Source organism: Ursus arctos, unplaced genomic scaffold (assembly GCF_023065955.2).
Source record: "Ursus arctos isolate Adak ecotype North America unplaced genomic scaffold, UrsArc2.0 scaffold_18, whole genome shotgun sequence".
Lineage (NCBI taxonomy): Eukaryota > Metazoa > Chordata > Mammalia > Carnivora > Ursidae > Ursus > Ursus arctos.
Window position 1 is genome coordinate 52123720 of NW_026622852.1, and position 16228 is coordinate 52139947.

General features: G+C 53.1%; 1 protein-coding gene across 1 annotated transcript in view; it reads left to right on the forward strand.

The window, feature by feature from the left end:
• MVB12B (multivesicular body subunit 12B) overlaps nucleotides 1-16228 on the forward strand; it is a 182559-nt gene that overhangs the window by 152603 nt on the left and 13728 nt on the right. Inside the window, exons 8-9 of the mRNA XM_048223033.2 lie at nucleotides 6118-6173; nucleotides 8623-8682. Coding sequence (XP_048078990.1) covers nucleotides 6118-6173; nucleotides 8623-8682 — 116 coding nt within the window. The remainder of the gene's footprint in view (nucleotides 1-6117; nucleotides 6174-8622; nucleotides 8683-16228) is intronic.

Below are 16228 nucleotides of genomic sequence, written 5' to 3' on the forward strand. Positions count from 1 at the left end.
CTGATGGCTTCCTCCCTCTCCTCGTGTGGTTCCACTTCAGGTCCCCCACCATCCTGGGACTCCTCGTAGGCCACGTGCGAGGACCCTCTGACTGTTGGTCCCCGCACTGGACTCAGACTCAAGCCCAGAGCAGACCAAGATGACGGCTCCCTCCCGTCGCTCACCGTGGCACCTTCCCGCCTCGCGTTAGATAGTCGGATCGCATTCCTGCCTCACGCAACTACAAACAAGTCTTTTTTCATAACTTCTGCTGTTATTCCACGTCTTTCATTCCATCTAATACCTTTGGTTTTTAAGACCTAAAGTACAGGACTTACTAGCACTGACCTGTAATAAATCCCATCCTTAAATTTAGACCATGATCCCAGTTTGGGGGGATCTTCATTGGACTTCTCTCAGTTAGCCAGCTTAGAGACGGTCCTCCCAGACGCCCCGTCAGCCACATCCGAGATAGGCCTACTATGTATGTCTTCATTGAACTAATCGATAATGCCCTGGGTACCTTCCAGAGAGGTCAGTTGAGGTCAACCTCAATCTATTAATCAGCTTCTTGAGCACCTCGTCCGACCAGTTATGGATTCTTCGCTTAACATTGTTCAGCCATATTTCTCTCTCTTGCCTGCATGGGTAACATAAGAAATTTTATCACATGTTTTGCTAAAATCCACATTCTTTCAGCATACCATAATCTTTGATATACTAGATTTTTTAAATAAATGGATTTTGGCCAGCAGACTATCTGTTCAGCAAACTTGTACTGGCTCCCCTTTCCAGGGGCTCCTTGCACGGGTGAGAGCATCCCGTTCCTGTCACCAGCTCCATCAGGAGCTTTCAGCCCATAGGACCCTATCCACTCGCTTTCTTTTCTTCTAAGACTGTCGAGGTCTGTTTTCTAGGAGAATAGGAGAAGGATCTGACTGTGCTCATCTTTCTATCATGAACTTTAAGATAAAGTGGAAATTTATCCCAAAGTTCCCATCTCTCTCCCATCACCAGGCAGCTCCCTTTGCGGGTCAGGCTGGGTCTGATTGGTCCTCCCCACCATCTCCTCTGCCACCGAGCCTGTCGGGAGGGCACTGGCCGTGGGGCCGAGCCAGGCCAGCACAGCCCCGAAGGCCACCCTGAAGGCCACTGCTGCCTTTCTCACACAGTCTCGGGGGTGCCTCCTCCCTTTCTTCTCCCCAAAAGGGTTGTCTTTGGTGTGGTCGGTAAGGATGTCACTTCTGGTCTTCTGCCGTCAGCCTCCTCGAGAAGTTGCTCTGTGAGGAAATCACCTTTGAGTCAACCCGGGGACCAGAGGGAGCGCCTTCACCAAATACCTTCATTGTTCAGATGGCGGGTTGCCCCTTGGCCCCAACAAATCCCCGCCATTCTCCAGGTCTGGGAGTGAGGATTTCACCTGGAGAATGAGGTGTTGGGGTAAGGGGCTGTATGCAAACAGGAGGCACTTCTGAATGAAACCCCCTTCCGGCGGCTCAGAAACTCTGTGGGGTGTGGCTGTGCACGGTCTCTACTCACTTCCCCTAGTCTGTCTTAGAAGCTAAGACGGGGCTTTTTGGAAATGCTGTGTGTGTGCGTGTACACATATGTGTACACGCACACACACACACACATATATATAAGGTAAAAATATGTATTACCTGTTCTGTAAAGGTGTATTTTTATAATACACACCACACACACACACACACACACACAAATGCTATTGTTAGTATCCAAGTTTTACAAGTTCCTTTTCTGGATCTTTTTCTTCTCAATTTTTATTTGCAGCCCTCCAGGTCCCAAGGGTCAATCTGGGCAAACCTGCCCTTCCCCTCCCCCATCATAACCCACAAGGCAGAAATGCAACATTCCAGGAGGCCGGGCCACCACAGTCCAGAAAGCCAGTCTTCTCTTTCTAGATCTTTCTTTTTCAAAGACATGACCATCAGTTGGAAGGAGAGAGAAACACACACTCTTGGAAGACAGAGGGAGAGTACTGAGTGGTAGGAGTATAGGGTGTTGCTCTGGAGTGGGGGACATGCTGTGAAACTAGGGAACGGTGGTCGTTGCTCAACACTGTGAACGGACCAGGTACTGGCAAAAGTGTTCACTCTAAAATGGTTAATTTTATATTAGGTGAATTTTAGCTGAACAAAATTTACTAAATTTTTACTAATGTGCTAAAAAAATTTTAAGAACCAAAATTCTCCTCCTCCCTGCTTAAATCTCCCCAGTTCCTAGAGATGATTCCCAGACTTCTTCCAGAAACCCATGGCTTTTGTCAGCAGCTCACCAAACCCTCGGGGTTACGTACATGCCCCAGGCCGAGCCCCCATGCACAGAACTGTTCTCTGGGAGCAGCTACTCTCCGGCACCTGCTCCCCTGAGCCCCTCTGGGCCCAGCCCGGGGCCAGGGACACGGGAATGCAGCGGCGACTCACACGTGAAGTGCCAGGAAGCCCACTGCCTGAGAGGAGATGTGGCTGTGGCCGGGGACCCAGGGAGGAGGTGGGGGGACGCCTCTGGGAAGGCTGGCTGCAAGAGAGGCACTCAGAGCAGACCTCAGAAGAACAGCCAGGTGTCGACATAAGGGGTGTGAGGGGAAAGGGCCTTATGGGCCATTGAGGACCCCCCCTTGGTAATCCTGCTGTGTGGGGCGCTGGTGTGGCTGCCAGCCTTGGACTGGACGGGAGCCACCTCTCTGCCTCACTCCTGCTCTCCGTGCTCCCCGGGCCTCTCATTTCTGGGGGTGATCCGGCTGTGGAAGGTCACCCTACTTCCCCATCAGGATACGAGTTCTCTAAACACACACTGACATTCAGACGGAAGCTCTGTCAGCAGCGAGGGGGAGTTCTTGACCTATCTTACCGGAAACCCCAGACGCTAATAAGGTCTTTAAAACAAAGCCTAGTGAGTGAACGATCAGGGTGGGGATGTGCTGAAGACGTGCTCGCGGAAAACTACTCACCAGGCCTTTGGTCAGCGTGCTTCCTGAATGCAGTACGTGGGGCGTGTGAAGGGAGCTCTGCCGTGGGCGCTGCCGTCGGTCTAGCGGGCAGAAAGAAGCAGGAACGAGGAGCGTGTGTGCAGATGTGTGTACCGAGAGCAGAGTGCGTGGCCCTGGCAGGTGACAGCCGTGGGCTTGTGGGATTTAAAGGAGAGGCAGAGTAGGCTGTGGCTTCCAGCCCTGGACGTGGGATGGCCAGGAGCAGGGTGGCGCGTGACTGACGAGTGGGAGGGCGCAGCAAGGAACGGGTTTGGGGAGAAGGCTGTGGCGGGTCTGACTGGACGATTCGCGCGCACACCCGCTTCCTGGCCGCTAGGTCTGATCAGAAGGAGCTGGTGGAAGGGACGTCTGGAGACTTCAGGAGGATGTGATAATGGTCATCAAAACCTTAAAATACCCTGGTCTGGAAGAGGCAGATTTGTCCTCAGAAATTCCGTTTATACCCAGTGGAAGGGCCAGAGGATTTGGAGTCCCTGCTTGCTACCTGGGTGCCCTCGGCAGGCCCCGATCTGTGAAATGACAGCAGGTGCTGAGTGGTACCTGCCCATGCATCCCCATGGCACTGGGAAGGGGCAGGGGTCAGGGGTCAGAGTGCCTCGTGGGGTAGGCCTCGGCCCACAGCTGGAGTTGGGCAGATTGGCAATTGCCAGGAAGGGGGGCCTCTTCTTGGATCTTGGGTGGGACCCCGTCCTGTCCCTCTCTAGAAGGCGTGTGGCCTTTCAAGGGTCATCTGTTCAGGGATGGGTTTTCCCAGCACGTGTGCCCCAATGTCACTTGTATGTCCGCACCTGTGACATGCTGTAGGTTACGTGGGCTTCCTCCCCCCCTCCTTTCTGGAGAAGTGTCACACTGTTCCTGGCCCTTAGCCGGTGCTCCCCTGGGCAGTCCCAGCAGCTTGCAGGGGCCCAAGGTGGGGGAAGGCCCCCGACTGTGGATGCCTCCGTTTGAGCCCAGGGCCGGACCTCGGGCAGCAGCCTTCCAAAGAGAGGCGGCTTCCGGGGGCAGCCGGGGCGGGCTGTGCTCTTCCCTTTTCTTCAGACTTACCAGACGAGGCTTTGTTTTTCCTTCCCTGAAATCCATTATGAACAGAGCTTAAGATGAACCATGTGGCTCAGCTTGCTGATCAGAGAGGATTTGTCCCACACCTCTTCTCTTTCTCTTATTTTTCTCCTGCCTTCTTTCTGCTTCTGCGAGTCTTCTTTCTTAGGACTGAAAGAAATTGTCTGCCCCTCGGACACCAGAGAAGCCCCCATCTTAGATGGTGGGGGAAGCAGAGACCATCACTTCCCAGGGAACCCACTCACCACGCCTTCCCCGTGTCCTCCCAAAGCGGAATGGGCCGGAAGACCTCCGGGCTGTGGGAAAGGAACGGCACCACTGACCCCGGTGTTTTCGTTTGCTAGGGACCCATTCCCATCTTTCTCTGGTGTCCCATTAAAACCAGCAGCCTGGTGCCTTGAGTCAGCCTCGAAGCCCGGGGCTAGGAGACAGAGTCAACCATGCCAGCTGTGCTGTGGCCCACCCACCCGCTCTGTGCCCGACGCTGCGCGCACCTCCAGCTCACACGCACCCCCCGGCTCACATGCACCCCGGCTCACATGTACCTCCAGCTCACACGCACCCCGGCTCACACGCACCTCCAGCTCACATGCACCTCCAGCTCACATGCACCTCCAGCTCACGCACCTGCAGCTCACGCACCCCGGCTCACACACACCTGCAGCTCACACGCACCTCCAGCTCACACGCACCCCGGCTCACACGCACCTCCAGCTCACACGCACCCGCAGCTCACATGCACCTCCAGCTCACATGCACCTGCAGCTCACGCACCCCGGCTCACACACACCCGTAGCTCACATGCACCTGCAGCTCACGCTCCCCGGCTCACACGCACCCGCAGCTCACACGCACCTCCAGCTCACGCACCTGCAGCTCACGCACCCCGGCTCACACGCACCTCCAGCTCACACACACCTGCAGCTCACATGCACCTCCAGCTCACACGCACCTGCAGCTCACGCACCCCGGCTCACATGCACCTGCAGCTCACACGCACCTGCAGCTCACGCACCCCGGCTCACACGCACCCCGGCTCACACGCACCCGCAGCTCACACGCACCTCCAGCTCACACGCACCTGCAGCTCACGCACCCCGGCTCACACGCACCTGCAGCTCACATGCACCTCCAGCTCACACGCACCTGCAGCTCACACGCACCTCCAGCTCACACACACCTGCAGCTCACACGCACCCCAACTCACACGCACCTCCAGCTCACACCTGCAGCTCTCGCACCCCAGCTCACACGCACCTCCAGCTCACACGCACCTGCAGCTCACACACACCTGCAGCTCACGCACCCCAGCTCACACGCACCCCGGCTCACATGCGCCCCAGCTCACAGGCCCTGCCATTCTCCTTTAAAAAAAAAAAAGATTTTTATTTATTTTATTTATTTATTTATTTATTTATTCGCGGACAGCGACAGAGATAGCGAGAGAGAGAGCAGAAGTGGAGAGGACAAGCAGGGAGCCCGACAGGGGGCTCGATCCCAGGACCCCTGATACCAACTGAGCCACCCAGGCGCCCCCTGCCTTCCTCCTTTTAAACATAACTTAAACTCACCGAAACCCACAGCTAGGATTCAGACCCAGTCTTTCTGACTCCAAAGTCACTCTCTCCAATCTAGACCTTTCCTGTGGGCCCGGCAGCCTGGGGTATGGCATCACTCTCAGCGGAGAGAATGTGTCCCCAGCACGCTCCCTGCCCACCTCACAGAGCACCGCTTTGTCCCCTCCCCGTCTGCGTGCGCCTCTGTCCTGCCACCAACCCCTCAGGAGCTCCCACCACTTACAGGTCAGAGGCCAGACTCCCAGGGTGGGCTCTGGACCCTTCTCTGCCCCCACAGCTCTGTCTGTACTTCTGTGTGGTGCTCCGGGGACGTGCACAGCATTGCCCCCCTCCAACCAGGTGTGTGTCCTGGGTGCAGGGGGGTGCCTCTGCCCACGTCACCCCAGGGCCCCACTCACCTGTGCCCATGTCGGTTTGTACTGTCAGCATCTCAAGTCACTGAACACCGCTGGTGTCCCCAATGCCATTTTCTCTTTTTCTGTTCTTTTACAGCAATGGATGGTGTGCCTTTTATGATTTCAGAGAAGTTTTCTTGCGTTCCAGAAAGTGTAAGTGTTCTGCATGTTGTCCCTTCTGTGCTGCCACCCCCAGCCTGCGTGCTCCCTCTGCTCAGCACGCAGGCCCCTCCCGGCGGCCCTCACACCCCTGCCCTCGTGTTGTCCCAATACCAGGGCTTCCCGTCTGGGTCCCTCCAGCTAACGCTGCACACAGTAGGTGCTCGAGGAGTGACTGAAGAGCAGGGATGAGGCACAGGGAGGGAGCGAGACGGACTAGCAGAGAGACTCCGATTCAGCCATAACAGAGCCTTTTTGTTTCAAATGTGATGGTAAATTGGGCTGAACTTCACTAAGTCGTGAATGTTCTTGGTTTCCAAGTTAAACTTACTAATTTTTGTTCTTTTTTATTTAACCATGACAACATCTCACAGAAAGAAGGCTGCCTCTTTTTTTCATTGTGATTGCCGGGTTCTGTGATAACCAGTCTCGGCTCCGAATCGGAGGGAGGCCTCCGAATGGCAGGGCTGGCGGTTAGTGTGTGCCCGCAGCTGTGGTCGCCCGCTCACTGCGGGCCCGCAGGGGCCCCACGACACGCACCAGGCGGCTTGGGGCCCCTGAGCTCTCTGATGACAAAGGGGCTGCGTGAGCTGGTGAAGGTCAGCGCCTACAGCATGTGCGGTGCCCGCCAATCCCAGGCTTGCGGGCTGTGGGCTGGTGCCGCTGACCCCACCTGGCACTCCGGGGACCCTCTCTCTGATGGCGCCTGCCCCCCCCCCCCCCAGCTATTCAGGCCTGGTCCATGCCGGCTCCATAGACTTGTTTCTGGGTGTTTTTATCCTTTTTGCAGAAGTTTGTTTTGAGTTGCTAATGACTGTGAGGTCCCCAGTTTGGGCACCGGCTAAAGAATCCTCCAGTGTGTTTCTTGGATCCAGCTTAAACCACCCGGCTTGCGATATGACCTGCTCTGTAGTTTCCATTTTCATGAAATATAATAGGCCTCCTCTGAACCCTTCTGGTAAGCAGCTTAATCTTGAAAAATGCTCGTGACGTGACATGCGGAGCATGAGTAACTCCAGCCGACGCCACTTGGCCGCGTTGCCATGGCGACGCTGGCGCCTCTCCCGCCCCGCTCCCTCGGAGAGGCTGTTCCGTCCGGCGCACCAGCTCCAGTCGGGAAAGTTTAGTGGGGCAGTTAGAGCCTAATGATGCAACAGCTGGATCTCTGCTGGATCGCGGGCAAGCAGCCCCGTTCTCGCCACTCGGGCTGGCAGCAGGAGAGAGCCAAACTGTTTTGTGGCTACTGGCAGAGCAGCCCCGGGAGCTGAGTGCCTCATTCGGTGGCCCTGTCCCAAGATCGCCCTCGCAAATGTGCCGCTGCCCAGCGCTGCCGACTCAGCAAGCGCTCGAGGAGGGCAGCTCGGGCCAAGCCCGGTGCTGTGCACCTCTGAGCACTTCTCTCGTCCGACCCTCCCGACCCTCCCAGCAGCCCCGCCAGGAGAACCCAGCCACGCCGCTCCAAGTGGGAGAGGAAATGATGAGGTGATTTAACCCACGGCTGCCCTATTTTGAATCCAGGTCCTTGGACTCAGGAGCTGGCCTTTCTACCGCACCTGGCAGGAGATCCCCATGGGCTCTAGCTCTGCCCCGACCTCTGGGCTGTGGTGCAGAACCATGAGGGCCTGGGGTTTGTCTGGGACCCGGGTTTCACCTGTTAGTCTCCAGCTGCCAGTTGCTGGCCCCTCTCGGAAATACAGAATGCTGACAGGCTCAGAGCAGGGGCCTCGGGAACAGGGTGCCCACTGCCCCCTTACCTCTCACCCTGCATCCAGCCCCGGCCTCTCTGTGCCTCCAGCTGACTTACTGCCTCATGTACCTGACTTCTGCTGGCTGGGGGAAAGCCAGCATTTTCAGAGAAGGCTCCCATCGTCATGAAATTATAGAAACCCCCATTAAAATGCAGTGATACCATTTTTCACCACCATCGGGTTCTCAAATGATCATTGATGGGCAGTTTTTTCATTCACCTTGCATCTTCAAAGACTCAGAATTCCCTCCTACAGTTCCTTAGACCCATCCCATCACACAGATGCTGCGTTCAGGGCGACTGGGCCAAGCCTCGTGCTCCTCCACCCCCCCCCCAGCTGCAGAAGGAGCAAACCAGTTTTTGGTCTGAGCAGGGAGAAAGGAGAGACAAAAGTCATCAGTGACCGTCACTGTCGCTCAGGAGGGCTGGACCCTCCTGGGTGCCGCCGACAGACGACTAAGCAGGGGTCCCCAGCAGAAGGGTCGAGCCCTGCTATCGCCCAGGTTTTCTGGAACGTTTGCTCACGTTGCTCGTAATCACTTACAGAGTCGCGGTGGTGGGTTTATGTTGAAAGAGGATAGAGAAAATGCTAGCTCACATAGGGTGGTTTGAGGTGTCACAATTGTTATGCATAAAAGCAAATGTGAAACAACATTTTCCAGGCGTTTAAAAGGATGACTTGATCTGTATTTGCAGATGCAGCCCTTTGATCTCTTGGGAATCACCATCAAATCTCTGGCAGAAATTGAAAAAGAGGTAAGCAAGCTCTCCAGACTGGGGGCAGGTGGGACCTGGGCCTGCTTGCTCCGCATGGGGTCTCCGAACCCCAATAGGGGTCCGTCCCAGGAACGGGGAGGATGTAGGTGTGGGGTGCCCCTCTGAGGAAAACACTTCCATGTCACTCAGATTTATTCCTTAGAAAAAGAAACTCACTTTTAATGTGTTTCTTGCTTCAAGTCAGTTATGACCAACACCTTGTGTTCTCTGAAAGCTAGGAGGTTTTAAAATGCCCCCTGTTTTTAAGAGGTGGGGATTGGGGAATGGGCACGGAGTCTCCTTTCTCTCCTCCTGGGGCTCTCTTATTTGCCACCAGCAGGGGTTTGGGGACATGTCCGAGGATCCTCTTCACGATTTAGAGCAAGGATCAGGGTCCGTTCCGTTGTGCCTGATAAGCCAGACTCCACTCGGCAGCCTGGTTCCACATAGTTTGGACGTTTGCCTAACAAAACAGAAAGAAATCCAAGGCTAGAATACTTGTGACAACTCTGAGGAACAAGAGCTGAGATATTGGGATGAAACCGGAGGTCAGACCCGCCCGTGTCTTTCCTGTTTTCATAAGACAGCATGAGTGTATGTGCGTGTCGTCCTTCATGTGTAGACGGCGGTTAAGCAGTCACATGCTTGCAACCGGCTCTCCTCTGAGAGGAACATTTGTCTCAAAGATGGAAATGGTAGAACCATTTCAATATTCTCAGTTCCTCTGGGTTTTCTCCCGTATACCCAGCTAGCAGAAGCAGGTTGCATTATTGAAAGATGGCTGGAATCAAGGAAAATTGAATCAATGTAGTACAACAAATTTCTAAACCTGTCATAGCAAAAACAAGACCAAAAAGTCCCCCTTTGTCTTCGATTTTCAGTAAATCATAAAAACCAACCTGGTTGTCACCTGTAGGTTTTGGGGGGGGTGGGGGGAGCAGTAAACTTGGGGGAAGAACAGCGACTACAGTAGAGACCCCTGTGTACATGGAGCTCCGTGTCGGCCCTTCTCAAAAGCAAGGCAGCCATGGATGGTTCTACAGACTGCCTTCGCGTGGGGTCCTGTGTAGGGTGGCCCTGTGCAGAAGGCGTGGGAGGGTGGCTTACTCTGGCTGCAGGGGTAGTGCAGGGGCTCGGCCTGTGACCCCTTTAGGATGGACAAGGTCGTACAGACAGACGTCCAACCCAGCCTCACGCCGACTGGGGGCAAGTCATCCCCTCTCTATTTAAAGCCGGGGTAACAGGAGACCGTATCTCCTAGGGTTTTCAGGAACACCACATGAATATTCATAAACACAGGTGCCCGGCCCCATGGGTTGGAGGCCGTGATGTGGCTTGTGCTGGACCAAGGAGGCGGCCGTCTGGATGTCACGCTTTCCCTTGCCCGTCGTCTATCCCTGTTTTAGCACCTGCTATGTGCTCACCTTCAGCTGGGGGCTCTCCCTGCATTTCCACTGGTTCCCACCCCCACCCCCCACCTGCCGCTGACCAAGTGGGTGTCATTCCTCCCCATCTCGTGGGACAGAAATTGAGACTCTAGTCTTGCCCAAGACAAGATTGAGACCCAGTGGTCACACTCCAAACCCTGCCCCTTATGACTTAAAGCCCGTGGCTCTACGTCCCTCGAAGAGACTGATGGAGACAGCGGTGCTTACGGGGAGGTTGGTCCTTTGAGTTGCTGGGATGGGGCAGAGTAGGTGAGGCCTGTGTAGGGCTCAGTGCAGGCTGCAGAAGCCACCAGAAACCTGAATTCTCACCCCGAGGACTAAAATGCCACCCAAACACGCGTTTCGTTAGCATGTGTTGTCTTGCCGTCCGGCACTCTGAGCTAGCCTGGAGGGTGCAGAGGGGTTCGGACTTGGCCGCCCCAGGCTTGGGTCTCAGCAGCACTGCTCAACTGCTCTGAACCTCTGTGTTCTCTTCTGTAAATCGGGAGAGTAATAAACATCCTGCGTGCACAGCACTTTCGGGGTCTGACTGAGGCAGTCGTGTAAAGGGCCGGACAGGATCTAGCCGCAGCCGTGGTCTCCGTCACGCTCGCTATTATTACTGTCCACCAGAAGGGGGCGACCTAGCGGAAATCCAGCCCGGTGACCACGCCTCGTTCTATTTCTTGTTCCAGTAATGGGCTAAAAACACACGTCTCTGTTCTCTGTTGAAGGAAATTAAAGTGGAGTTAAAAAGTGGGGAATCAGGGAAGGTTTGAAACATTAAGTCGGGTGTAAAACCATCATAGATACCACCCCAGTCAAGAATGCTGCGGTTTTTCATTTAATCTGAGGATTTAGAAGTTACTGGCCCCGGCCATCCGCGTGCATTTCATGGTGATTAGTATGTTGATATCATGCTCTGGTGAACGGGCTGCTGCTTCGGCAACAATGGCAGAGAATTTTCTCCATAAATAAACATGAACTTCCTCCTTTTCGCCGCTGAACTCAGCATTGCTCATGGAGTCGGAGGCTGAGGAGAGGCCGGGCCCGCCGCCGCCCTGGCTCTCGGCTCCTGAGTAGCTGGGTGTCCCTTTGGTTGGGATGATTTTGCTCCTTTCTGTCCCCGGCAAGTCTAGCTGCCCCTGGAGGGGGTGGGGGTTCTTAGCGGATGACTTTGCTTGGCTCACTGTGTATTATTTTGTCGTATTTTACACTATTAAGCCAAACCCCTCCCCCACAAAAAGGCAGGAGACTGCCTCTGAGTTCAGGGGCAGCCACATGACCAGAAGCGCGTCTCTCTGCCCATCCCCAGCATCTCCTCGGATTCCTGAGCCGCAGGGAGAGGCCAGTATCCACAGAGGCTGCTCTCTGCTGGGCAGCTGCTTCTCTCCTTTACCCCCTGCCCCCTAGGCCCTGTGTGGAGAAGTGGTGTTGCCCGGGCTTCCGGCAGAGACCTGGGCTCGCGTGGTCCCAGCCGCGAAGGGAGCAGAAGACGCAGCCCCTGATGGCAGCACGCTCTGTCTGTCCAGAGCTGGGGTGGGCTTCCTTTACCTTTACTTAGCATGCTCTGCCTGGGGGTGATTCTGAATTTAAGCCTGTGCCCCGTCGCCACCATTCGGACAGTTCACTCCATGAACAAACCCCATGGCCCTGCCAACCTTGACTTTGATGGTCAGGGACCAAAGGGAACACCCCAGCTGCCAGCACAAGCAGGGACCCACAGTGCCCCCAGCCAGCCAGAGCCAAGAACTGCCCGAGTAAAGATGGAGACAAGGTATCACCCCAGGTGTGGGTGGGCAGTGCACCTCCAGCCCCCCAAAATCAACTGAGCTTCAGGGAGCATGTGACGTAGGGCTCTGCCAGCAGGAAGATGGGACAAGGCTCGCTGGCCATGTGGCTGGCCGGGTAGACCAGAGCTGCCTGCCGCGTTGGTGGGCACATCCCTGGTGTTCGCAGGGACGTTTATGGACTGTGTAGAGAGTGGAGGCAACGGCTAGGGTGGGGAGGACACAGTTTGAGTCTGGATGCCTGGGGTAGTATGCCAAATCTGCCGCGTAGGCTCAACCCTGGGCAGGCCCCCTGGCTCCCCCCCCCCGCCCCGCCCCCGGCCTGATGACCCCAGCCCTGGTGCAGCGCTCCCCGCAGCTGCTGCTCCTGCCTTCATTGCTATTCCCAGAAGCAGTGGCATGTAGCACTGGGTTAAGTTTCTTGAAAGACGCCCAAGGAAGGTCATGTTTTAAGGTTGTGATTAAAATCCCTCTACCTGCCATCAAGCAGATTTGGGGGGGGGGAAATTCTTGACAAACATGAAACCTCTCCCAACTAAGAAATACTCTCAGGTGTGGGTGTTGAAAATGAGCAAAGCTGTGGCTGGTAAAGGAATTCCCACATGGATGCGGTCACTCTCCTGTCGCCGGGTGGGGATCGCAGCCTCCCTCCTGGCCAGCCTGCCCTCCGGCAGCCGAACTCCCTGCATCCACGCATGGCCCCGGCTCGGAGCAGGGCCTCTGCCGTGCACATTAGTCCGAGGCATGGGAAAGTGAGTTTCTGCTCATCTCCCCTCAGCCACGGTGGTGACCAGCGGCAGCGATGCGGGGGCTTTCTGTCCCTGCCCCTGCCCCACGGGGCTGGGCAGCAGGAGGGTGGTGGTGACCCCAGGGGACCCTGTCCCCGTGAAACCCTCATTGTCCTCTCCGCAGCCCAAACAAAAGTGTCTCTCTGTTCAGGAGTCAGGAAAAGTGTGATTTTGCAGCCGACCCCTGTGATGAAGCGCCTTCTTTCGGAGTGAGAAGATGGGCATATAAATATTCTCCGTCTCTGCTGCTCTTTATTTCCCTTGTAAGCAGTTGCTCCATTTCTCCATCTGATGGATTCCCCGTCACAGCCGGGGTGGGAGCACCCCAGCTCTGCAGCCCAGGCTGCAGCTTCTAAAATCGTGCCGGTGTCTCCGTTTCCCTTTACTGTGTTTGTTTATGCTGCCTGCCCGCCCTCCGCCGCACCTGCCCTGTGGCCCGGCCACCCCCGGTCTCACCTCCCCTGCAGACCCTCCATCCCTCGTCTCAAGGAATAATGGCCAAGAGACAGCGGCCTTGATGGTCGCTCTCAGGCCGCACGCGTAACAAGCCGCAAGCCTTTTCAAACTAGGAGCCAACAATGCCCATGATGAAGCGGCACCCAGCACGCGTAGCGCCCTCCAGCTCGGTGCGAAGCCATGTCCCCACCTGCTGCCAACCTCCCACTGAAAACCACAATGCTCGCCCTTCCTTCCGTGGGTGCCTCGCTGCAAATTCAGCCTGGCGAGGGAAGCGTCATTAGCCCACCATGCTTCCTGGTAGGGCACACAGCCTCCATTTTCACTCAACTTTAAAGCTGAAAGACACGGGAGAGTCTAATTAGTAAAGGGACGATCTAATATTAATCACTCCCTTAAAATTGACAAGGGAGGCAGTTCATTTAACCACTTAATTGCTACAGGTTTTTATGGGCTGCTGTTTGCAGACGTGTTTAATGAAGAAGTTATAAATCTAAGGGAGCTTAAAATTTTAATTTTATACCTAAATATTTTCCTTGTTCTCATGTTTGTAGTCAATCCTCAAGAGTGTAGTCACGTGGAATGTTCTTTAAATGAACATATTTGCTAACTGGCGTGATTTCAGTTTTTAAAACATTGGTTCCAGCAATTAGGCATTTTTCTCAGTTCCCAAATGACTAGAGAAATTCGTCTTGATTATAATTGCTCTTAGCCACGCATATCTAATTTGTGTCTTTTTAAGTGTTAATTAGTAAACAGTTTGAGCTGACATCTTTATGTGTTTGTGTGTTGAAAAATGGGGCTTATTGCTTATTTAGCTTGGGGCCGATTACACTAGCATTTACGTCACGACATTGAGATGGAAACACATTTGGCAGTGCAAGGTAAAAAAAAAAAAGAAAATTTCGAATTCAACTTTTGGACATCCACTCTGCACGGGCTTCTACAGGCCCCTTCAAATAGATGAGATATAGGGACCTGCATATGCGGGAAGAAAGTAAGGCAGAAGATTTTTGTATCAGTAATGAAATGGCAGAGTCCCAATTTTATAAAAGCAAAATGTTCATGTCCCAGCACAATTGTTCATTCTTTCTACTTTCGGAAAGCTTTCGTTGTGCTTATTAACGTTAAAGGATTTTGTGGAGGGCGAGGTCGCAAAATTTGCAGTTCCTTTGCACCATCTAGTGGTCAGGTCTTAAACTGCAACGGGAAATAAGCAGCGGCGTTCTCTCCGCCTAGATTTAACGTTTCCACCACCCAGAATCCTTTTTCTTGATTTTTCAATAAGGAAGCTGATACATTTTGGAAAAGAAACCTAACTTATTTATTAAATAAAAGTCAGTTAACTAAATAGATGTTAACCTGTTCTCCCCTTTTTTATATTGCTCAAAGGCACCGAGCTGCCACCCAAGCCCTTACACACACAGTTAGATCATTCCAGCCCAAAACAAAGAACCCTAATGAATTAGTTTAACGGATGGCCTTTCTGCAGGCACACAAGGAGTGTTAGGCTTCTCTTGAAATATGGGAAGTAGCTTGGGGACCACCACTGCATAGACTCTCCAGGAGTGTGACAACAGCATAGGAGCCAGTTTCATGCCACAGACAGGATGCGTTCCCGCCCCATAAATCGTAGCGGATCTCTTGGGCAGTTTATCATCTGAAGCAGCTACCCCGCCAATCAGAATCAGTTGTTTAATATTTAGTGTTTTCCCCTTGAGTTCAAAGGTTGTACATGTTTATAAAGCTGGAGACATCAACAGAAACACGTAAAAGGCGGACACACACACACACACACAGGCTCACACACACTGTACGAAGCCTCACCTTGCTATTCATTTCCACAACCTTCCGTATCACTTCGCACAGACCTACCTCATTCTTTTTAATGACTACATGTGGTTCCCTTTTATGATTATGCCATAATTTATTTAAGCAATCCGCTATTGATTGACTTTTGAGTTGTTTCCAATTATTCGCTATTACACGGCTGCAGTATATTTCCTTGTACATGTGTCTTTGCTCCCCTGGGTCTTTCTTTAGGAGAATATATATTCCCATTTGCCTTCCAAAAAGGGCATGCGCACTGAGACCTCCCCTCCCCACCCCGCAGTGTATGAGGGGGGTACCTGTTCCCCACATTTTCACTATGGCCGAGCACCACCAGCATCGGAAGGTGAACATTCTTTCATGTGGTTATTGGCCATTTGTATTTATTTCACAAATCTCTTCTGTTTGTGCCCTTTGCTCTATTTTTTCTGTTGGCTTATTTCATTTTTTTCCATTTCTTTTTAGAATTCTTTATGCTTTTTTTTAAAAAAGATTTTATTTATTTGAGAGAAAGAACGAACAGTGGGGAGGGGCAGAGGGAAAGGGAGAGGGAGAAGCAGGCTTCCCACTGAGCAGGGAGCCCAATGTGGGGCTCGATCCCAGGACCCCGAGATCATGACCTGAGCCGAAGGTGGGCGTTTAACCGACTGAGCCACTCAGGCATCTTCTTTATGCTCTTTATAACAACTTTCTCCGTCACATGCCGAAACACACTTTAAACAGTGGCTTTTCTTGTAATGATGTGTTCTGTACAATAGTTTTAATTTTTTCACGGGCTCTTTTTGTCTTTATGTTTTAACGTTTTGTTTACTTGGGGCTTTGTGTCAGAAGATTATAAAAATCATTCTTCCCCTCTTTCATATTTTAATATATTAAAATATTAAAATCTTTTCAACTACTTAATCCATCTGAAATCTATTAGAAGAATTAGGGCCAGCCTTATTTTCTCCTGTAGCGTTAGCCAGTTTTCTTAACGCCGTTTAGAGTACTTTCTTCAGTGAATCTTAAATGCTGTCTTTGTCCTATTGTTCTATGAGCTAAGTGCATCAATTGACGTTTCTCTTGACTCTGTTCTTCTCTGTTCTTTTTATATTATTGCCACACTGTTTTGAACCTTATGGTTTTATAATAACCTTTAATATATGATAGAGTTCTCCCTTTATAGCCCCCCCAGATTTTTCTAATTATATTCATAGGATTACTCTTCTGGCTTCACTTGAGAACGTTTTGGTGGCGGGGGAGGGGCTCCGGAAAC